Below are 24,962 nucleotides of genomic sequence, written 5' to 3' on the forward strand. Positions count from 1 at the left end.
TTTTATACATACCCAAATGTGAATCTGATGGATACATTATGTCTTCTAGCTCATCATCATTGAAGTCAAAAGATTGTGATGAAGAACGTGAATCTGATGGATACTCACTGTTATTTGAATTTGATTGTTGCATTATGTCTCCTACTTGTTCATCATCTTCCATGACTGGCTCATCATTTAAGTCAAAAGGTAAACAACCTCTTGATGAAGAACATTGAAGTATTGAAGTGGATGGACTTTGAATGAAACCAACATCTAACTCTTCTATATTAGCATTCAAATCTGGTATATAATATTCTTGTCTTTCTTGATTGCCTTCATTAGAATTGATAATATTTTCATTTAAATCTATTTCTCTCATAGACATTTTCTAACTTTGTTTTGAATTAGTGTGTTACCATTACTGATCATGTTTATATAGAATTAATTTGGTGGGAAATTTAAATTGACAATGAAAATTTGGCACAAGGAAAATGGCAGTTTACCAAAAGAAAATTAAAATTTGGCATTTTGGTAAAATACAACAACCGTTCAGCTTGTTCTTTGCTTTGCAAAATCTTTCCACTACTCTATGTACTCTCCATTCTATATCCTCATTAAATTCAATTGGTTGGAGTAGTAATACGTGATAGTAGCTTTTTGTATTGGTTGTAGATAATCCTGCTAAAGTTACTTTTCAGCAGCAAAAAGACAGCTTTTTATCAATGCTTTATTTTAACAAGAAAAACAATCATTCCTTTTTAAAATTGGATTTTAGTATAAAAATTAAATATAACAAGGGTAATTTGGTAAAACTAATATTATCTCTCATTCACTCCTACACTTTTCTTAATATGTGTGAAATGAGCAAATAGGTCATCCTTTTTGGGACGGAGGGAGTATTTGATTAGTGGGGTGTACCACTAGTTGACTCATTTGTTTTAGGTGGAAACTATAGTTTATAAATGGCTTAAATATAAAAATAATCCCTGCGATCGTGCCTTATTTTGATTTTAACCATGAAAAAAAAAATTGATTTTAGTCCCTGCAAAATACCAAAATACCAAAATTTTTGACTGACAAGTTAAGTAGTTGATGATTTGACAAATACTAACTAAAATTTGATGTCGTGGAATTAACATGTCATTTTCATCATTTAAAAATAGAAAAATGAAAAATAACATTTCCAGAGCTGTCTCCTAGAATCAAATTGAACTTGGCTTCAAGATTAGTAAAAAAAAAACAATGGATCATTACTCTTCTCCAGGAGGAACATGGACAATGATCCCAACCCCAAATTCCAATTCCCAAATCCAATCTCAATCCAATCAAGACCTTTATCTTCAACAACAACAATTTCTTCAACAACAATCTCAATTCCAACAACAGCAGCAACTTTATCAACAACAACAACAGCTTATTCTACAACAGCAACAACAACAACAACAGCAACCTCAGCAACAGCAACAGCAACAGCAGCAGAATCTTCACCAATCACTCGCTTCTCATTTCCATCTTTTAAATGTATGTAAACAAACCCCTTTCAAAACCCTAATTTTTATTTTACTCTTTTTTTTTTTTATGATTTTAATTATGGGAAAATTGGTTTTTGTGGATTTAGTTGGTGGAGAATTTAGCTGAAGTTGTTGAACATGGAAACCCGGATCAGCAATCAGATGCATTGGTATGAATGTTTCACTGTTCTGTTTTATCTTATTTTTTTAGTAAACTACCACATAGTTAAGCTAATTTCAAATAGGTACCTGACTTTTTAAATATTTCAAAAAGGGTCTCTGCTCTATTAAATTGTCACATTGATCCTTATTATCAGTTTGGTCATTAAGTTTATCCATTTACCATTTATTCGCAATTTAGTCCGTAGCATATTATTTGAAGGACTAATACGGACTACGGAGTATGAATAAAATTTAACAGTGTCAGGGACTTTTTTGAAATATTCATAAAATTAGAGACCTATTTGAGTGTGTCTTATTAAGTCGGAGACATATTTGGTGGTTTACTCCAAATTTTCTCCTTCATTGTAAGTTTAGCTTTAGGTTTATTTATTTTTAGACTGATATTTAGTTATGTTATTTGTGTTTGATTTTGTTTGTTGAAGATTGCTGAATTGAGCAACCATTTTGATAAGTGTCAGCAATTGTTGAACTCAATCTCTGCTTCTATTAGCACCAAAGCCATGGTAACTCCTTCTCTTACTTATACCCTATGAAACACTGACACGTAAACACGATAATGATTTTGGGAAACCTATAAAACACTCACTTACACGTTAACACCGATAATAATTTTGAAAAAAATGGAATAATTAAATTGAGTGCAACTAATATAGGACACTGGACCATTGTTATTTATCAAAATCGAGTAGAATCATGAAATCCCACGATTTTGTCACTTTGCTCACCCTAAATGATTTGAATCTTGGGTAGAATCCTAAATCAATGCAAAATCCCAGTAAAATCTCACATAATTGCAAATACCCAATAAAATCGTGCGATTCTGTATGGATTCTACTGATTCTTGTATTTTTTTAATTTTTTTTTGTAATTTTTTGATAGGGTAGAAGATGACCTGGTTTAAGGTTTTCGACCCGGTTTATTAAAATAAATGGCAAAACTTTGAGACTTGGTTGTTTTATGTTTGTTTTAAGATTTCAAACGTTGAGTAGTTGCACTTTATAATGCATATTTAATATTAGGCTTAACTACACATTTGGTCCCTTACGTTTATTTTAAGTTTCAATTTGGTCCCTTACGTTTAAAAAGTATCAATTTGGTCCCTTACGTTTATTTTGGGTTTTAAGTTAGTCCTTTTCGTCAATTTTGTCACATGTGGCAGTCAATTTGCACATGTGGACTGACACGTGGCACTTGGACACACTGACACGTGTACTGTTCAAATGGTGTTAGTGACAAAATTGACGGAAAGGACTAACTTGAAACCCAAAATAAACGTAAGGGACCAAATTGATACTTTTTAAACCTAAGGGACCAAATTGAAACCTAAAATAAACGTAAGGGACCAAATGTGTAGTTAAGCCTTAAAATTATGAGTAGAATCCTTCGATTTTGGTTGCGATTTTCAATTTTGCGATCTTACTTTCCCCTTCCGATTCTACAAAATTAATTGAGTAGAATCCATCGATTTTGGTTGCAATTTTAGGTTTGTGATCTTACTATCTTCTTTCGATTTACAGCAAACTCATGATGCTGACAATCTTGCACTGGACACACCTTTAATTTCAAGTGTCAATGCTACATAGCTTTAACATTTCCGTCATATATCTCTCTTCTTTACTTTCTTTCATTTTGCTTTGCTACTATACAATCCACACACACAAATGTGTGTGTGTGCGCGCGCGCGCGCGTGTGTGTTGCTTCTCTAGTATCTCTACTTTAGTTTTGCCTCTAAATGGACATTTTTTTATACTGCTTAGTTCTGGTGACATAGATAGTTAGGACTTAGGTTTCAGGTTTTGGATTTGTTTTATTTAGTTCCTTCTAACAACCGGTACCCTAAGGCATTTGTTAAAGAATCAAGATTTAGAACTTTTTAATTGAAAATCAAACTATTCAATGTATGATTCATCTTAAAAGCTTAATTTCTTAATAATGTTTTTCCATTTCTGATTTCTTAAACCATTTTCATTTTTCTTAATCATATCATATGCCTTGTACATGATTAACAATACTAATTGATGTTATTAAAAAGAAGAATGATGTGTCTGCTGTCAGATGTCTTGCTGTAATTGTGAATTTGTGATCGAAACGTTAAAAAGTTATGTCTAGCTAGTAGTTTGAAGCTGGGATTTTTGGCCTAACTTGAGGGCTTTTTGGATGCTTATTGCAGACTGTTGAGGGACAGAAGAAGAAGCTAGAGGAAAGCGAGCAATTGCTGAATCAGCGAAGGTATGTACAAATTGTATTAGGTATCTTTGTTCGGTTAAGTTCATAAATTCTAAATACATGTTTTATTCTATTTCAGAGATTTAGTTGTCAATTACACAAAATCTGTAGAGGAGCTTGTCCGATCAGAGCCATAAGAGCCTTCTTTCATTCTTTTCAGACGGGTAATAAATATTAAATGAGATTTTATTTGTAAATACTTAAATAGATTGTAGATTCCATGTTTTACTGGAAGTGGTGGGTTACTTGTGTTTCACCTTAAAAATGATGAAATGGAATGCTAATAGTTATTCAATTAAAAAAAATGCTTAGTGCTTGGTTATAATACTTAGTCATGTCTCGAGGTATTTTCTATTATTATCGGCATATGTTAAAGGGTAATTAGGTTTAAAGGAATTTTAGTGTTCTTTATGGCCTTCAAATTTTCCATTACCAAGTTCTGCTTTAGTCGTTCAATTTAAAACCACAAAATATGCAGATCCTACCGGTATAGAATGAGAGTCCACTACTTCTATAACTAATATGGAAATTACTTTTCGATGAGTTTTATTCAGTTTTCATTGTTGGTTGAACTTGCATCTTTTCTGACCTGGTTTTGATCATAGTTGTTGCAGATCTTGCTGAAGATATATACACTTTAATCTTCCTAGTTCTGAGAGAATCTCTTTCGACTATTTTTGTTCAGTAATTTGGTAGATATTCAACTAGTTATTTATCATGTATTGGCTCTTAGATGTTCTGGACTCTCGAGAAGCAAGAAATTACGGGAAGAGTGAAATTTGGTAATTTAAAGAATGTAACATAACATTAACTGATGATATATATGATGTAAAAATGGTTACCCTTTGTGCTTTAAATATGGAGTAAATTTTCCATTTAGATTGAGTGAAAATATTCTTGTGTAGCGGAAATGAATCAAAATTATGAGATCCTTTAGGCCGAGTATGACAAAAAAATTTAACTAATTTCATTCATCAACTCAGTTTTAATACAGGATGGCGACCAGCAAAAGATAATGATGCTCTAGCTAACAAGTGAGCAACATTGTTGGCTTGTCACCTAATAAAACTTATCCTAAAGTTTGATAATAGTAACAACGAAGCTTTACAAGCGTGCATAATCGCTCCAAATTTGGATTGTACATTGGGTTTACTGCTAATGCTATCTACCATTAGCTTGCAATCTAGTTTTATAACAACATTAGAGTAACCCAAGTTTTGTAGCTAAATAATCGCTATCTTCAAACCCCACGCCTCTGCTTCATGCGGTAGAGGGCTTCCAAATCTCCATAATGTATGAGCCCGGATAAAATTGCATTATCATCTTCGACACACATGCCTGCACCATCACAATTGTATTCTCTAAAAATTGATGCAACAACATTGCATTTAAACATGCGTAGAGCCGGAACAGGCCACTGATGATTCTCACGGGTCATTGTAGCGCTATTACCACTGTGTCCAAGCATGTCAGCATGCTGTTCTTCAGATGTTACCATTGTCAGGATGCGGTTTTAGTTCAGCTGTTGGGGCTAGCTTTCTCACAACCAGCCAATTGTGCATAACATCTTGCACCAATTGAAATGATACTGGTGGTCGAATTTCGACGTCTTTCCATACCTTTTGATTCCTTCTCTTTCAAATACACCAAAGTGCCATTGCAAATCTCTTGTCTTACTACAACAAAAAAATAGATGCCAATCATTCTCAAAATTACCTTGACAATATGCACATTTTAATTACCAAATCTTCATCCAACTCTCTTCCACTCTTCTTAATTCTCTTTTGTCCACCAAGTTCTCCATAGTGTAGTAATAAGTAGATTTGACATTATAGTCGTCGTGCCTTGTGAACTTCCAAGTTGGGGATATGGACCATTTTCGTAAACCAGTTTTTAAAAAATATTTAAAATATCAACGACAATATATATATTGTTGCTTAAATGTATATGTTAGTGATCATTCTTATTTTTACGACTAAAATAATGATTTAATTGATTTCGATTTGACTAAAACAACAAAAAAATAAATTATTTGGTAAACAAAATAGAAGGGATATAATATTTGGTAGGCTCCTCTAAAATGGATATAATATTTGGTAAACAAAATAGAAAAAGAACAATGGTAAAACCATCAACAAAAAACCTTAGGTCTTCGTATTAATATAGAAATATAAATGTAGATAATGTAGAAATTATGAAAAAAATAGGTTACCTTATTAATATATTAGTAAAAACATAGGTCTTGTAAAAATCACCAAAAAAACTTATGTCCATGTATTAATATATGAGTATAAATATAGTCACGTACAAATTATTAAAAAATAGGCAATCGTATTAATATGTTAGTGAAAATATAGGTTTCATAACAATCATCAAAATAATTAGGTCATTGTATAAATGTGAGTATAACCTGTAAAATTGTAAAAAAAAATAGACAACTTAATTTTTATTTTATTTTTGTTACAAACAACTTAATTAATATATAATTAAAAGCAATGTTGCACGGGTACTCCATTTTGGAGAGAGTATCGGTACCGGGTACGTACCGGGTACCGGTACGCGTATGGTACTCCCCAGGTACGCACCGACGTCGTACCTAGTTTACGCGCGTGGTACACCAATCCAAAAAAAACACTTTTTTTTTCTTCTCCTTTTTTTCTTTTATTAGTATTTTTTATAGGAAGATTTAAGTTTTTTATTTGTTTATAATATAAAAGTAGTAACTACTACTAAAAAACAATAACAAAGTATCAACTATCTAGTTTTTATTCATAGCAATCTTCGTCTTCTCTCGAGAAAGAGAAATAGTAATACTTATAATGAAAGTGCAACAAAAATGTGGGATATTCGTAGAGATGCATGAAATTTATTTAATATATAGTTGATATTCTTGAAATTGCAAGTCTTTCTCGCGGTGAACGTAACTTGAGGTCGCTCTTTTTAGTGATGATGAAGAGGGAAATCATTAACTCTTTTTGAGCTAATTGCTTTTAAATTTCATATTTTGATGTTTCGAACAATTTAAATTACTTTTAAAGTGTGATGTGATATTTTTATGTTTAATTATTTGTTTTAACGATATAATTCTATTATTTAATATATATAATTATATTTTAAAAAAAAATTAAGGACGTACCCGTACCTTAGTTTTTCAAAAAATGACGTACCTCGTACCGGTACCCATATCGGATACCGGTACCGTACCCGCACCCGGGCAACATAGATTAAAAGTATAAGTCCCGTAATATACGAGTATAAATATAGGTCCACAAATGTTATAAAAGACGGGAAAACATATTAATATGAGTAAAACGCATAGGTCCCCATGTACCAAAAAAAACAAATAGGTCCCCATAAATCACACAAAAGATTAGGTTCTCGTATTAATATATGATTATAAATATAGGTCTAAAAAAAATAGTAAAAAATTGAAAACTTCATTAATAAGAGCTTATGGGACATTAACCGAATCGTACCTTGATTATCATGTTCCAATCCCATTTTTAGGGTCTTTTTTAAAAAAAATTAAAAAACAATTGAAAAAATATTTGAAAAATCATTTTTTTCTAGTTCTTAAAGTTTTTAATGAAAGAAAAAAAAGGTTTCAAACCATGTTAAATGAAATAGAAAACTGGAACATCGAAAGTCTTCTATTTGGGTTCAAAAAAATAGATAAATTGAGTGAAAGCGAAAAAATTTCAACAATCAGTAAGAATAATCCAATCATTGAGGAATCGCCCGTTATAATTCAATATAACCATATTAATTGGACAAATTCTTCATTCACAGAAAAAAGGATAAAAGATTAGATTTTGTATTAATATATGATCATAGACCCCGCATAAATCACACAAAAGATTAGATTTTGTATTAATATATGATCATAAATATATATAATGTAAAAATCATGAAAGAATGACAACTTTATTAACATATGACTAAAAATATAAATCTCGTAGAAATCAGAAAAAAATAGGTTCTCGCATTAATATCTGAGTATAAATTTAGGACCTGCATAAATTATTAAAGATCAGGAAACCTTATTAATAAGAGGAAAAACAAAGGTCCGCAAAATTCACACAAAAGATTATGTCCCCGTATAAATATTTGAGTATAACACGTAAAATTATAAATAAAAAAAATAAACAACTATATTAATATATGAATAAAAATATAATGCCCGTAGATATAACAAAAAAAGGTTCCCGTATTAATATGAATATAATCCGTAAATTTATTTAAAAAATAGATAACATAATATATTAGTAAAAACACAAGTTTCGTGAGAGTCACAAAAAATAATAGATTTTCGTATTAATATATAAGTATAAATATAGATTTTGCTGATGATATTGATGGTCAATCTATTCCAAAAGAATGGTCAATGTATTGATGACAAAAAATATTACTCCCTCTTTTTTTTATAAGTGTTTCATCAAATTGAATTTGTATAAAGTGAAGTAATTTGAATTTGGGTTACATACAAAAAATTGGAGTTTTGTGGTTACAATTGGACATTTAAGTCATATTAATTATATGTTGGTTCCAATAATATAATAAATTAATCTATATGGCTTAGTGGTTAATGCAATAAGAAGTGTAACTAAACGGTTTAGGGTTCGAATATTACTTAGAAATGTTTTAGCATTTTTCTACTAACTTTTTTTTAATAAAGACATAAAATAACCCTGAATTAATTATGTGTCAAAAAAATGAAAAAAGAGCAAATTGGGAATTTCATACGTATCTTTTTTTCGTAGATTTTGATTTTCTATGAACTCTGCTTTGCTGCCTCTAATTTTTTCTTCTCAGGGCCCGTTTGGTGCGCATGATAGCATAGTAACAGGATAGGATATAAAACAGGATAAGGATAGGATAGGATAACAGTAGGATAACAGTTATATTCAGTTATCATATCCTATGTTTGGTGCACACAGGATAACAAACATGATAACTATTATATTTTGTTTTTAATACATACTTGCTCATAATAATATGATAAGATATATAACATATTTAATTGACAAAATTACTCTTGTAAAACAATTATTATTTTTTAAAAATTATTTTGTAATACTTTGAATTTTATAAATAAAAAATATAAATAAGTAATCAAATAACTTTATATAATTTAAAATAAAAATCATGAGAAAATAATCAAGTTTAATTTTTTACATGAATCATGGTCAAATAAATAACTCAATAATATATACATGTTAGATAAGCCAAATAAATATATGATATATCTCATACGTAAATAATAAAACTACTATTGCAAAAGAATTATATTTAATTTTTTATAAAATTTAAATTAATATCCCTATTTGTCAATTTTTTAATAATCATTTTACTTTAAAATATTGTAATTTTAGTAAAATTTTGATTTTTTAGAATATATAAATTACAAAATTATCCCTGTGAGAAAATCACATATATATTTAAAAATTAATTATTTTATTATTTATATTTTATTAATTTTATTTTATGTATTTTAAAATATATTTTATAAAATAAATCAGTATTTTTTTTTCTTCTTATCCTATCCTGCTGGTAACCCAGCTCAAATTCAGGATAAAAATTATAACTAGAGAGACATGATATGATAAGCTTCAGGATTAACTTATCATATTCTGCTGTATCATCACACACTGGATTGCGACATGATATGATACAATTATCATATCCTGTCTCTTATCCTGTGCACCAAACGACCCCTCAGTGTATTGAATTGGAAGTCAAGCCAACAAATCAAACTGCAAAATAAGAAAGTTCAGCAGAAAAACCAACATGATAAATTTATGAAGCTATGAGGGTGATGATTCTGTTTAGACTATACGACGAAAGAACAAGCACCTCGACAATATAGTAGATTTATATCACATTCAAAACTGATTTTTGGTTTAATTAATCTCTAGGCTGTCTGACTATTTAAGAATATTTAAATAGGTCCCTAAACTAAAAATAGTTGTAATCAATATTTTTTTTAATTTTCTTTAATTAATATTAGTAATACTTAGGGTCCGTTTGACCTAGTTTTTTTTGAGCTTATGCAAATAGCTTATGCAATATAAATTATGTTTTATGTTATTTTATAAGTTTTAAGGATGTTATTTTATAAGTTCACACTAGTAAAAATTGTAATTTTATAAGTTATTTTATCATAAACTACCTTGACAAACTTATAATAATATATAAAAATTGCATAAATTATTTACATAAGTTCTAAATAAAAGAAGAAAAAAAAAGTCAGATCAAACATACCTTACTCTAACTCTAGCCATCGCAACATTAATTAATATTAGTAACACTTACTCTAACCTCCACATTCCAAAAATAGATATTGACAAAGTTAGTTAAATCCGTTAAAAGAATTAAGAATGTATTTTGTTTAATTTGTCTTATATCTCTATATGTATCAATATATATGTCTTTGTCTCTCCTTCCATTTCTCTCCATCTCATCTTTTCATCCTTGAAATTAACAAAACTAAAACAGAGAAATTAAGGGAAGAGAAAATTAATCTCCTTCCTAACAACCACCTTCCCCTCCGGAAACGCACCAATTCCTCCTTTTTTTTCTGTTCCAAAAAAACCATGAACAACATTAACATCAACAAAAACAACAACAACACAACTCAAGCTTGTGCTGCATGTAAATACCAACGTAGGAAATGTGCTCCTGATTGCATATTAGCACCTTATTTTCCTCATGATCGTCAAAGACAATTCCTTAATGCACACAAATTATTTGGTGTTAGTAATATTAACAAAATCATTAAATATCTTGATCCTCCTCTAAAAGATCAAGCCATGAGAACAATCATTTATCAATCTGATATGCGGGCCAATGATCCTGTCGGCGGTTGTTATAAATATATTCAAGATCTTCAAGCTCAAATTGAATATTGTAAAATAGAACTTGATCTTGTTCTTCAACAACTCGCGGTTTATCGAGCACAACCTCATCAACAACAACCACAAGTGGTTAATTATGGTGATCAAGTTATTATGAATTCAGATTCATTGTTAGGTTTTTATAATCCATCTGGATCTGTTGTTCCGGCTACCGCGCCGGCTCATTATCATTACAATGTTCAACAACAAGTGGTTACACCATTACAAGAACATGAACAAGAACAATACCTTATGATGCATGAAAGTAATAGTAGTAGTATTAATAGTACTACTCCTTTGCAACAACATATTAATAATTGGGGGGCTATGCAAAATTCTATTTCTTTATCATCTTTGTCATTGCATGGACAAAGTAGTAATGCTAGTGATGAATATGATCATAAGCCTACTCTTGATATACCTTGTGACGAAAGAAATGAATTAGGATTCGACTCCGGAGAAATACTTCACCACAGGTTTGTTTCTTTTATTTTATTTTTTTTAAGAACTTGTTTACAACATTTATCAGAAAAAGTTGCATTGCATTACCAACATAAATTAGTTGTCGAAGGAGATTAATTATAATAAATTATGATCAAGTTTTTGTCTTCATGATATTTGCAGTGATGAATCAGTTTTGTTTAAGATAGATGATGGATTAATTAAAGCAGAGGGTGGCTACATTCAAGAAACACAAGCTCAAGAACAAGATCATGATCTAAAAGGAGCAGCAACATTGTTTACTCTAACAAATTGTACTAGTTGATGATCCAGGTGTTAATTAGTATAGATTGAAGATGTTTTGACATCTTTTTGTTGTCATTAGCCAGGATATTTTGAGGTTAAAATGAATAGATTAGGTTTATGTATTTGCTTCTCTTGAGCAATTTTTATTGATAGATTGAATAAACATGTTTGGCTTATTTATCAAACATCAAATGCAAACACAAGTTATAACATAATCCATTTGCCCTCCAAACGCGAAATATAAACTTCGTTTTATTCCATTACAAAATATCCGAACAATGGAATAATAATTTTATTCCATTCCGCTCACTCCATACTATTTTGTTTCATTCCACTCCGTTCATTATAACATATTTATTAGTGTTAGGAACAGAAACAAGAGTTTCAAAACCTTTTTTTGATTTGCAATTGTTACATAAATTTTGGTACACATGATGAATGACATCTAAAGAATGGGACAAGTTTTTATCTTAACCTATTGATGATGATAACTTGAATGAGACATGAACTTTCCCTATAACATTGTGAATGGTAGGCTTAGACCCCTCAGTTTATACTTTAGCACCCTCCTCAATAAGTAGAAAACTGATGCAAAAAATTGCTTTCATCATTTGCTTAAGCAGGTTAGTAGTCCAAATCATCCATATCTGGCACTCTTTGGGGAGGTTTATTTTTGTCATTCGGACTTTCCACAATAGATGCCTCGGTTGTCGTCAGTAGCAACGACACACTGCATCAAGGCAAAAAATAGTTTAACATATAATAATACATGATATATGCCGAGAAAAATTGCGATATGATGATATAATTTTACCTGGCAGCATCTGCCAAAGCTGTTCTAACAACTTTAACAGGGTCTATAATTCCGGCTTTCACCATATCAACATAGGTTCCTGTTTTAGCATAACAAGCATCGTAAACAAACCTTTTTATTGCAGTATAATTTTTTAGATATTTAAGGCCCATTTGGATTAGCTTATTGTTGAACTTATGAAAAATAGCTTATGCATATAAATAAGCTTTTATGTTAATGCATAATCACTAGCGAAAATTGTATTTTTATAAGCTGTTTTTTCATAAACTATCTTGACAAGCTTATGAATAATACATAAAAAGCTTATTTACTTCCATAAGCTCAAATTTGCTGATCCAAACGTTCCCTTTATTCTCAAATCTGAAGGTATATCATTAACACGACAGCAAATGATAATCACAATAGACTCCATGCATCTCATACGTAAAAGGGTTACTAACCTTTAGCAGCATCAAAACCCAAATTAAGATTATCTTGTTCCAACAATTTGCTGTGAACTAAAGTACCATCATAACCAGCATTTGAAGCTATTGTATATGTTGGTGCCTATGAAAAGTAGTAAGCATTATTAGAAATAAAGAAAATTTTCCAGGAAAAGAAGTCAAAATAGAGAAGGGTCTTTATGTGACAAAAAAAAGTAGTGCGCAGCAACAGCACAACCTTGAGTGCATTCTGAATAATCTGTACTCCTCTTCTCTCATCCTCATTTTTAGTTTCAAGGTTCTCCAAGACTTTGCTAGCGTATAAGAGAGCAACTCCACCACCTTAAGAAAACAATTACATATCGACTTTTAATAGATGAGCATGTGATCAAAATATTGCGAACAAGAATATGAAGTACATGACACTCGTCTCACACTAACTCTGCATATTTGGTATCCAATCAGAAAGGGCAAAACTAAGTTACCTGGAACAATACCCTCCTCCACGGCTGCTCTAGTTGCATTTAAAGCATCTGTTACCCTATCTTTTCTTTCGCCAACTTCTGCCTCACTAGCCCCACCAACCTGCAGATGTTTAGATTCATTTTCTATGTGAGGTCACGAATATAACTCGAACATTACAAAATAGTGGTTTTAAGGATGAATGACAAACTTTGAAAACAGCGACACCGCCAGAGAGTTTTGATAGCCGTTCTTGTGCCTTTTCTTTATCGAATGTTGCAGAACTCTTCTCCATGGCTTCTCTCAGCTACAAAATGATATTTTCTCATTAAATATCATAAAAGTACACAAATTATAATTGTTGAACCCTTTTTATCAACAGCCTTCTATAAATGGTTTAATTTAAGAACTAGCAATATTTTCATTCAAGAACAAAATAAAGTACTATTAAAAATTTAGTACTTTCAAAAACCAAAAAAAAAAAAAAAAAAACCAGGGGAAAAGATTGAAAAAATACCTGTGAACATCTCTCTTCAATAAACTTCTTATCCCCACCACCATGTAGAACAATAGTGTCATCAATGGAGACAGTAATCTGTTGCACATTGAATTAGATATTTCTGTAAGACCTTATGATTAGAGTAACCAAATAATAGTTAGGTTGGTTCAAGCCACATGCCTTTTTTGCAGTGCCAAGCATTTCAGGTCGAACTTTGTCAAGAGTTATGCCGCGCTCTTCTGTGATGACCTGTTTTCAAATTCATTGTGATAATTTTCAGCATGATAAGTAGTAGAGAATCATCGTTGAATACCAATACAACCATAAAAGGAGCCCAAACACAATAACTGATTAGTATTATAAAGATAGAGAATCACCTCTCCTCCGGTAAGAATTGCAAGATCATCTAGACTTGCTCTTCTATTATCCCCAAAACCAGGAGCTTTTATAGCACAAACCTACAATACAAGAAACTTGAAATAAGGTGGAAAACAAATATATACAAATTCAAGTAACTTGAGAATAGATCAAGTTCCAAGTAGCCCAGAAATATACAGGGCAAGCACGGAATTACTTATAACTTGCAGATCCATAAATAAAACTAAAATTTAGCAAACACACTGACTAGAAAAAAAATGAGGCAAGATACTCACTTCAAATATACCAACTGAATATCCATCTATGGTACACTATGCATTTATTAGAGAAAACATATTTCACTTGTTATTTCTAAAGGTTTTATGACAACACATTTCGATTGGAATTTGGAACACTTTTACACCAATGATCACATATGAAATAAGAAGGTGATGACTGCAAACTAACAATGCACAGTTCAAGCTACCCCATTTTGGAGATATTAGTATAGAGACATCATTGTCTTTATTTTGTTTGAATTGGACATTACATTTTCTATCTCAACAATATTGTGATTAATCTAACTTGCTAACCACTTACCCTCGAGTAACATCCAACATAAAAAAGAAAGCAAAATCCAAGTTGCATGTAACATCAACAAAGAACACCAACTATATGTACATAGATTATGAGTTACTAATACAATAATCAGAAATTATCAGAGGTGACAACAAAACCAGCAACCAAGTAAGTAGGACCAAGAGGTAGGAAATATAACCAAAATGAACGCATTAATCACCTTAAGCCCAGCACGATGCTTGTTAAGTATGAGCAGAGCCAATGCATCACTATCAACATCTTCCGCAACAACTAGGAGTGGTCTTTTGTTCTGAATAAAATTAAAATAAAAAACTAAATAATGAGAATCTTCAAAATGTAGATGAAAATAAGCACAATGAATCGAGGTTAGCTTATATACCACTACTGACAGCTCCAATACTTTCAATACCGAATTCATGTCTGAAATTTTCTTGTCATGGATGAGGATAAAGGGATTCTCCAATTCCTAACAAAATCAAAATCACCTTTAATAATATCACAAATAAAAATTAAACAAGTTGAATGAAGCCTTTTATTTATATGACATGCATCATATACAACTGAATAAACCAATCTTTTACATTTGACTGATTGATTCTATGGCTTATCGAAAACCATCAGAACACATATCAATAAAATATCATAACTAACATTGAAAAATGAAAATAGCCTTCAACATGTAATGAGTCAAAACACTACTCCCTCCGTCCCAAATTATAAGGGAAAAAAGCCCATTTTTTTTGTCCCAAATTATAAGAGAAAAAATCATTTTCAAAAATGTTTTTTCCTTATTTTCATAAAATTAAATGCAAATTGCATTTAATTTCTTCTCTCTCTCATTTTCTCAATAAACAACAACCAATAAAAATTGTTTTTACATCTTCTTATGCAACTTATTCCAAGGAAAACCCACAAAAACATACTTCAAATTCTCATGTTTTACTTTTTCTTAATAAGTGTGATTTTTTTATTTTCCCTTATAATTTGGGACGGAGGGAGTATATCCTTAACAAATGATCATATCACATGATTATAGGAAGAAAAACAACAAGGTCTCTTTTATAAAGGCATCAATTTTGTAGACAAAGGAGATTTTGTAATACATACTAGCAATAAGAAGAAAGAAATTCCACAAAATATATCATCATCAAATGCTTATCAAAGTAAATAAATTCTACAAAGACATGGTAAAGCATTTTTTGAGAATGTTTGTCATCTGTTAGTGACAATAGAGTAAGTCTACGCTTACACATTTCTGGGTCTTCTGATCAGTAATAAAATATGGAGATATGTAGCCTCTACTTAACTTCATTCCTTCTACAACTTCCAACTCATTATCCAGAGTGTTCCCATCCTGAAAACTTTAAAATCTTAGGCAACCAGAACTAAAACTTTGTCAATAAAACAAGTTCAGCAAAATAGATAAATGTTCTTACCGCAACAGTAATGACTCCTTCCTTCCCAACTTTCTCCATTGCTCTTGCTATCAATTCACCAATATCACGCTCTCCATTTGCAGATATAGTACCAACCTACTAGTCATATAAAATCAATGAATAGACAGTAGCAAACTATTTAAAAACAGTACAACGAATAGCGCTACACATATCAATTAGGAAGACAATTACAAGTATGGCCTGATTTTTGTCGAATAAAAAGAGTTATATATGTATCAGGTAAATCAACTGCAAGCGTTTGACGGCAGCGGCAAAATTATTCAATGCCTATAGATCTAAAATTCATTATAGGAGGCAAGTAGACAAGCATTGTATTGTAAATCAATTTTCTTAGCCAAAATTCATTTAGTAACATTAAAGTTTTCTTGAGAATTCCTTGCACCTGGGTTATCTCTTCTGGTGTACTTATCCTCACTGCTCTGCTTTTCAAATCCTTAAGTACAGCATCAACTGCTTTATTTATTCCATTACGCAAATCCATAACATTTACACCAGCAGCAATTGATTTGCATCCTTCTATGAGTATTGCCTGAGTCAAAACAGTTGCACAAGTTGTACCTGAAAGAAGAGAAGAAAAATTGGTTTGTAAGATCAGAAGGAATTAAAACTTAAAAGTGCTACATATATATAAAATATAACTTATGAACTATGGTCATCTCTATGTTTTCCGCCGAACATGCAATGGGTTGGAAAATATAAAAAGATATTATTTGCAAACAACTTAGAATATTTGATAATTTAAGAAATTCAATCGAAGAGTCATAGTAATATTTGATATAGTTAAGAAATAACTTATGATCACTTATGCAAACGTGTTGTTTGAACTTTTTTTTTTAACGGCAAATATATTATTAACGAGGTCTCTACAGAAGACGAACAGAGACATGTTTTTGAACTTGATAGAACAAATCTGAAAAACTATGAGTTTATGACTACTTTTATAGACAAGTCTGTATTACTTCCCCTGAGATTGAAATAAATTATTGTTTTTGGCTTACAAAAAGCCTCTTCTAGGACTTGTGCTATGTTATAAATGAAAATCATATTATCAATAAACACTCATAGGATGTTTTCGAGGTAATGTTTTTGAAAGAAAGGTACTCACCGTCTCCTGCAGCAGTGTTGGTAGCCTTGGCCACCTGTTTGATCAATTCAGCACCAACATTTTTGGCTTTGTCTTTAAATTTGATACTTTTGGCTACGGTGACACCATCCTTCGTGACTCTGGGACTCCTATTACTTTTCTCAATTATCACATTTCGACCCTAGCTCAATCAATTCAAAACACAAGAAAATAAAGTTACTCTCCACCATCACTTCAAATTGTCAAATTATCGGCTCAACATTCCTAATCCAAATCACATTTCAACTCTTACAAACAAAAATGAACATATTAAAACCTAATACTAACATCCATTGACCAACCCATACGGTACAATTTGCAACAAGCATGTGTAAGAAATAAGAACAAAAATTGGATTCAACAACAAAACAAGGCTGTAACCTATGTAGCACATTTAGATTGAAGGCGTGTCTGAAGGCGTAGCACATTTAGATTGAAGGCGGAGTCAGGTGTCGGTGACCGTCTGATCAAGATCGGACGGTCCTAATTTAAGTCCAGAATTATTGCAATTATTAAATAAAAATCAAATTTACTTTTTTGTGTCCAATCTTAATCAAACTACCTGACTTCATCAAATCACCAACTGCATAGAATCCATTTCCTTCTTGTGTTTGTTTGTCAGACACCGACAAATGTACTTACATTCAATCACTCCCATTTTCTCATATTATTTACCGGTGTCGACGTGTCACGGAACTTCATAGGAAGTACTAGATGTAATAATGAACGAGTAGTAAAAAGTAAAGTACTACAAAACAAGACAATACCTTGGGTCCCATGGTAACTTTAACAGCCTCAGCAACCTCAGAAACACCTTGAAGCATAGCAGCACGAGCCCCAACTCCAAAGTTTATATCTTTCGCCACATAATTTCTTCTTAACAATACCCCATTATACACCTGCCCCAAAAATTCACCATTTTTATTCAAATAACAATAATTGCACAATCAAATCAAACAAAAACAAAACTGAGATACACCCCACAATGCAAATTCAATAAAAATTCACACTTTACAGTTCAAAACAAACAAACAAACAAATAATTAAGTGCTTAAAAAAATAGGAACAAAACACTAAGATTAATTATTGTCTTACGAGGTTCTTGTTCTTTGGGGACGAAGAAGCTATAGATGAAGCTAATTTGGAAGCAAATCGATACATTGGAGTTGCAGAAACAGGAAATTGGGAATGTGAGATTAGAGAAAGGAAGAAGAAGTGGAAAATAGGGCTTTAGAGTGAAAAAAAGGGTTTAAGCAAATTTTTTTTTGTTTTCTGGAAACTTCCTCTTCTTTGCTATGTTCGGCCCATCATATCATCAGTAAATTTCAAAAGGACTTATCTCCAAGAGTATTTCTTTTCGCGCCCCCTACTATTTCTCATGCGTTCTATAAAATAACTAAAATATTCCTCTTGCTATTTAAGTAGCGGATTCAGTTCGCAGGTTATGTAGCGGGTTATAAATTCAATTGTTTTCTGATTGCAAACTCTTTTATTGTCCGGTTTTATATTTATTTTAATATTGATCACATTAGAATAAAATCGAAGGACCTGGTGAATATCGCATAGGAAATGAAGCTAGTAATCCCGAACGAATGACGGTATGCTAGGGCCAATATGTGACCATTAAATTCAGTATCTAAGGCCTTAGTATAGGATTAGAATGCACGATAATTTCTACCTAAACAGAGTTATAACTAGTTAGAGGCACACATGACGACTTATGACACATGGAGCCACTAAGGTAATGATACCAACGTTTTTAACAAAAAAGTGGAACCTAGGACGATGATACTTAAATAGAGTAAGGGTAACCACTAACTAGGCCCTGCACAGTTTGTAATAGAAATATGAAAAGATATTGCTTCGAACCTATTTTCAATAGTCCATTTCCTAATAGGGGGAAACAAGGGAATAACCACCAAGCAGGAGTAAGGGAGGAATCCGACCACGCTTAACCACCCCGTGTAGTCACACACACCATTTACTTTTCTGTCATTTAATTTATGTCTTTACTTTCCTGTCATTTACTGTTACCCGCAAAGATACTTTTCAAACAAACAAAGCGAAGACAACTATCCATATTCGTAAGCGAAACTAGTAACTTTGGCACAATCCCTGTGGAGAACGATAAACTTAACACTTTATTACTTGGTAGCAATTCTATGCACTTACAGAACCATCGTCAGTCCTTCAATATATTTTTATACTAATATTAATTTGATGGTTATCCAACTCGGTAATCATTATACACTCACTTGTTAAGTTTATTGAAAAATGGTTGATTAAAAACAATATTAAAAAATGGATGCATAAAAAAATGAATTTTTTTCTTATAATAAGTGTATAGAAAATATAAAACTGCTATGTTTTTTCATAGAAAAAAAATTCTATATCTTTTCTAAGAAAAAATAAATATTTTTTTGGTAGAGTTAATCAGGAGATTTTGATTCAAAGGAAATGTCAATATCTAAAAAACAACACATGGTTATTTTTATTTTTTTTACAAACTTAAGATCTTAAATTAAATTAGTGCCAAACATATTATTTAGAAGAATTTGTTGCAAAGATACATGCGAGATTACTAAAAGAATTTTTTTTTTTATAGAGAATCAAAATTCTATTTTTTTTTCTTTGATATACAAATTTTATATATTTTTTCAATATTTCAACGCAAAAATATTTAACACCCACAATAGTGCTATTTCTAAGTATTCCAAGCACAAAACATGGTATATTAGTTTTTTTTTTTTTTTTACATGAAACATGGTATATTAGTTATGTAAGGGAACTTGTATTTTGAAAACACAGATGCTGAATTTGTTTGTCTCTATCTGTTGTTTTTTTTTTTGAACCAATCTCTATCTGTTGTTATTCTTCTCTACTTTGATCATTTTAACAATTGATACTCCACCTATTTTTAATTCTTTGCATTGAATCGTTAAAAAGCAATTCAGTTGATTCTGCAATTTTTAATTATTTGTAATGTCTCATAAAAAAAATATGCAGATTAAAAGAAATGTTATATAAAGGAAAAAATAACAAAAGTGCAAACTTAGTTCGATCAAAAGCAACTATACAATAAAACCATTAACATAGGAAAATAGGTGATACACTAGAATCAATTCACGATTGGTTATACTATCACTTTTTATTGACTTTCTTTCGTTCAATAATTTTTACCCTCGCTCACTTTCCTCTAACTTTCTTTTGGATTCCAAACAAATCATTTAATCACAACTCACAAGTTCCTTTGAGAATTTATTTTATGTGCAGACAAGTTTTCCGACACATGACGATCCGGTGGATCGTGGATGAGACTCTGATACCATCTTAGAATCGAGAGTTAGACCTAACTTATACTTATAAAATTCACTTGTAAAGTGATGATTACTCTCACTTAATTATAAACACATATTCATGTCATATCATAATCAATGTGTAACTTCTTAACAATAATGTTATTCTAAGATTTGTGCGGCGTCCACCACTTCATTCAAGACTTGGCATGGTCCAATTGCATTCCTTACCCACCCACGGGTTATTGATTTTACTTTTGACAAAAATTTCCCTACTCACGTCACTTTAAGTCTTATTCCTAGCTTTCATGTCCTCTGTCTACGAGCTATTGCTGTATATGGTAACATAGGAATATGTTCATGGGTCACCTACGAGACCAGATTCTCTCCCATAATAGGAGAGTCCAGTTAAGTCTGGATCATTAATTTATTTATTTTTTTTAAATAATTTTTTTTTGAAAATAATAATATGTATTGTTATGTTTGTGATAAACTAGTCATTCACCCGTACGATGTACCAGTAAATTATGTATAATCATATTTTATAATATTGATAACAAAAATGTTTTTTATTGGAATAATTATCAAAACTTGAAAATGCAACATAAAAATTAAAAAAAAATGAGATATAGGAATGTGAATTAATTATATTGAAATAGGAATTTGAAACCTTTTTCAAGTGTTAATATTTACAATTAATTAATAAAAAATTGACAAAATGCTTAAAAAAAAGGCAGAAGATTAGGCGCTATATTTAAGAAGGAAAACTTGTTTTGTGTCTTAATATATAAATAAAAGGATGCCCCATTTTTTATATAAATCATATAATTTGAAAGAAAAGTTAAAGAATATACTTTGATACTAACTTTTAATTCTTCAAATAGATTTTACTATTAAGATCTAAGAGTCTAAGGTATCGTTTGACCTGATTTTTTTTTCCTCTTATTTAGAGCTTATGCAAACAATTTATGCAATTTTTATATATTATTATAAGTTTGTCAACGTAGTTTATGATAAAATAGTTTATAAAATTACAATTTTCACTAGTGTGAACTTATAAAATAGCATAAAATCTAATTTATATCGTATAAGCTGTTTGCATAAGCTTAAAAAAAGCTGGGCCAAACGGACCCTAAGTCTATTTTAAAATTTAGTTATAATAATTATTTATTTTATTTATTTATTTTAACGCACGCACGCATGCACATGTGAGTGCATGTCTGCACATACACACTAAGTAAAAAAAAAGATGGTGCCCCTAAAATTTTAGTTTCATTCGCTTCTCTCGAACACCCTCTGAAACCTTAAAAAAAACAAAAATCTTCATCTATATCATGTTGAACTCCCCTTATACCTTCCAAAAAACAAAAATTATCATAATTGGAATTGAATTTTTATATCAACCACCTCTTTATAGCACTTTATTTAACTTTAACTAATTGAGGTTTTTTTTTCTTTTTGTGCCTAGGACCGAAAATATAAACATAAGATCTAGACGACACCAAGCAAAAGTGTTAGGTACACTACTTATTGTTTTGGGTGCCATGGTGATGACAATGGTTAAAGGTTTCATACTGTTTGGGACAGTTGGAGCCATTAACCATAGTCACCATGGTGGTTCTCATTCAATAATTGGATTGATGGTCATCCTAATAGGATGTACATATTTTGCTTATTCTAGTATCCTCCAAGCAAGTTGCTCTATCTCATAGTTAATGGCTCTAGACTATCATCATTAATGAGTACCATTAGCGAGCACTCTTTGTTGTTTCATTGATTTCCTTTTTGGGGATTATTGAAGGTATGTTAGTGTAGAAGGTCAAACTTATTATACCGTTTGGACGATCTTTAGATGGGATCTGATATTACTGTATGTCATTTTACGTGGTATGCAATCATCTAATATTATTCATAGTTTTAAGCAAACTTTTACTATTGTAATTTAAATAATTAAACCAATTTACTTAATTTTTAAAAAAATATAGGGAGTATTTTGCTCAGGCTTAGGTTACTACTTGGAAGCAGTAGTAATGCAAGCTAGAGAGCCGGTGTATGTATCATCATTTGGTCCTCTCTGCATGATATTTGTTGCTTTCTTGGAAGTGTTCCTTCTTGGCGAACAATTATTGTTTGGAAGGTAATTATAAAAGTCAAATAATCTTTGAAATTAATAAGAATTATAAAGTAATCTATTTGGTTAACTAATTAAATTAAATATATTTAATATTGCAGGTTGATAGGCACAATTGTGATTTGTGTGAGACTCTATTGTGCCTTGTGGGGGAGAGCCAGACATGTCACTAGGACATCACAAGACGCCCAAGACTAGATGAATCACATCCGGTCATAAATGCAACTCCATTTACCGTCTAATTGTTTATTTGACCATTTTTGTTATTTTAGTTGTTTTGGAGAATGTTTATTTGATCATGTAATACTTGATGTTTACTAGTCATTCACCCGTGTGATGCACGAGTAAATTATGCATGATCGTATTTTACAATGTCGATAACAATAATGTTTTTTATTGGAATAATTATCAAACTTGAAAATGCAACATAAAAATCAAATAATGAGATATAGGAATTTGAATTAATTATATTGTAATAGGAATTTGAAAACTTTTTCAAGTGTTAATATTGACAATTAATTAACTAATAAAAAATGGGTAGAATGCTTAAAAAAAAAAAGGCAGAAGATTAGGCGTTATATTTAGGAGGGAAAATTTGTTTTGCGTCTTAATATATAAATATAAAGGATGCCCCATTTTTTAAATATAAATCATATAATAATAAATATACAATTTGAAATAAAAGTTAAAGATTATACTTTGATACTAACTTTTAATTTTTCAAATGGATTTTACTATCAAGATCTAAGAGTCTGAGTCTATTTTAAAATTTAATTATAATAATTATTTATTTATTTTATTTATTTATTTTAACACACACACGCACGCACGCACGCATGCACGCACATACACACTGAGTAAAATAAATTATTTAGAAGGGAAAACTTGATTTGTGTTTTATAATTACCCAAGTTTATCTTCCAGGCACTTCCTTCTATTTTTGCTTAACTTTTTATATATGATATATATATGTGTGTCAAATATTTGTGATCAATTAAATATTTCTTCAGACATGATGTCTAGTATACTCGATCTCTTTTGGAGATACTGACAAAATAAATAATACAAAGTAGATGAAAAATACTATTGATAGTACCATTATTACTGATCATGGTTGAAAAATGAATATTGTAATCTTACTTTTTTTTAATAAAAAAAATACCCCAAATATCTTGTAGTAAATTATTAATAATTGTTCTGCACAGAACTCGGTGAGTCAAAGTCATTAGATTTGGTCTAGTGGTGAGGAGTTTGAGTAGTATGCTATAGGTTCTTGGTTTGATCCACAACTCATTGTAAAAAAAAAAAAACTCGGTGAGTTAGAATTATTCGAAAAGGATAAAAGAGAGATAGAAAACTCACAATGGTGAGAGGTAGAAAAATTCTTCAAGCTGGAGGTCAGAATCCGCGTGTCAAAAAAGACCGACAATAAAAAGAGATACTTACAGAAAATACTATGACGCTCAAGTCACTTAATGTCGAGGATGTTAGAGTAATGTTCACTATTTGGATTTGATGAACACCGACATGTCACTAAAACGCCACCATGAAACATTGTGTCTTTATCTTACAACCTGTTTCCCACCTCCAATAAAGAAAAATTGTATCTTACATTTTTTTTTAAGAAAAAAAAACATAACCAATATTTGAAGTGAAATACATGATAATTTGTTAAGGGTTACCATATGAATGTGTTAAATAAATTAAAACATTAAAATTTTCACTATAGTCAGTTTAAAACATTAAAATTTTCAAAATTTCTACTCCTCTTCTACCTCATTTTAATTTTAAGTGACAGGTCAGTTTGACCAGGTATACTATTCACATATCTTGTTTTAACCATTTTTTTTACTAATAAATAAAAACAAATATATTACCATGTGGATATTGTTGGATGTTTTGATGAATATTTTTAAAATATTAATTTTTTATAATTTTTATTAATAAATAATTAAAAATATTATTAATCAAAATTATATATTGATATATATAAAACAGTGAACTACTATAGTCTATATCACTTAATACATGACGCGAGGAATAAATAAAGAGAATGTTTTTCCCACAATATTTTTAAAATAAATGAAAATGATAATATCAAACAATTGTATTGTTAACTGGTAGCTTTAAATTAAATGCATGAAGTAAAATCTCATAAACCATATAGTCAAAAAAAAAAAAAGAAAAAAAAAAAGAGTGACAATGATGTATGCACCTGCTGCTGCTACTACTCATAGTACTATCAATCAGTTATTAATT

General features: G+C 30.6%; 3 protein-coding genes across 4 annotated transcripts; 2 read left to right on the forward strand and 1 right to left on the reverse strand.

Moving 5' to 3' along the window:
* Positions 1 to 54: 54 nt before the first annotated feature.
* Positions 55 to 4,755, forward strand: LOC123883034 (mediator of RNA polymerase II transcription subunit 9). 2 transcript variants are annotated; one of them, XM_045931724.1, is made up of 6 exons: positions 55 to 1,503; positions 1,601 to 1,663; positions 2,099 to 2,179; positions 3,847 to 3,905; positions 3,982 to 4,066; positions 4,508 to 4,755. In XM_045931724.1, the coding sequence occupies exons 1-5, from the start codon at positions 1,225 to 1,227 to the stop codon at positions 4,037 to 4,039; spliced, it is 540 nt and encodes a 179-aa protein (XP_045787680.1). In that variant the 5' UTR covers positions 55 to 1,224; the 3' UTR covers positions 4,040 to 4,066; positions 4,508 to 4,755. The 2 variants fall into 2 exon arrangements, with proteins under 2 accessions (XP_045787680.1, XP_045787681.1); XM_045931725.1 differs by having other exon boundaries at positions 4,517 to 4,755.
* Positions 4,756 to 10,495: 5,740 nt separating this feature from the next.
* LOC123886763 (LOB domain-containing protein 22-like) lies at positions 10,496 to 11,561 on the forward strand. The gene is made up of 2 exons (XM_045936055.1): positions 10,496 to 11,271; positions 11,420 to 11,561. The coding sequence occupies exons 1-2, from the start codon at positions 10,496 to 10,498 to the stop codon at positions 11,559 to 11,561; spliced, it is 918 nt and encodes a 305-aa protein (XP_045792011.1).
* A 363-nt stretch (positions 11,562 to 11,924) lies between these two features.
* LOC123885305 (chaperonin CPN60-like 2, mitochondrial) lies at positions 11,925 to 18,642 on the reverse strand. The gene is made up of 17 exons (XM_045934583.1): positions 18,372 to 18,642; positions 18,044 to 18,175; positions 17,259 to 17,418; positions 16,536 to 16,711; positions 16,133 to 16,228; positions 15,946 to 16,050; positions 15,076 to 15,162; positions 14,896 to 14,985; positions 14,117 to 14,197; positions 13,920 to 13,988; positions 13,758 to 13,835; positions 13,452 to 13,547; positions 13,264 to 13,363; positions 13,017 to 13,120; positions 12,797 to 12,902; positions 12,357 to 12,435; positions 11,925 to 12,272 (listed from the first exon to the last, which is right to left on the reverse strand). Exons 1-17 carry the CDS (start codon positions 18,435 to 18,437, stop codon positions 12,167 to 12,169), a joined length of 1,731 nt encoding a protein of 576 aa, XP_045790539.1. The 5' UTR covers positions 18,438 to 18,642; the 3' UTR covers positions 11,925 to 12,166.
* Between the last annotated feature and the right edge of the window lie 6,320 nt (positions 18,643 to 24,962).

The sequence above is a fragment of the Trifolium pratense genome, linkage group LG5 (assembly GCF_020283565.1).
Source record: "Trifolium pratense cultivar HEN17-A07 linkage group LG5, ARS_RC_1.1, whole genome shotgun sequence".
NCBI classification, from domain to species: Eukaryota; Viridiplantae; Streptophyta; class Magnoliopsida; order Fabales; family Fabaceae; genus Trifolium; species Trifolium pratense.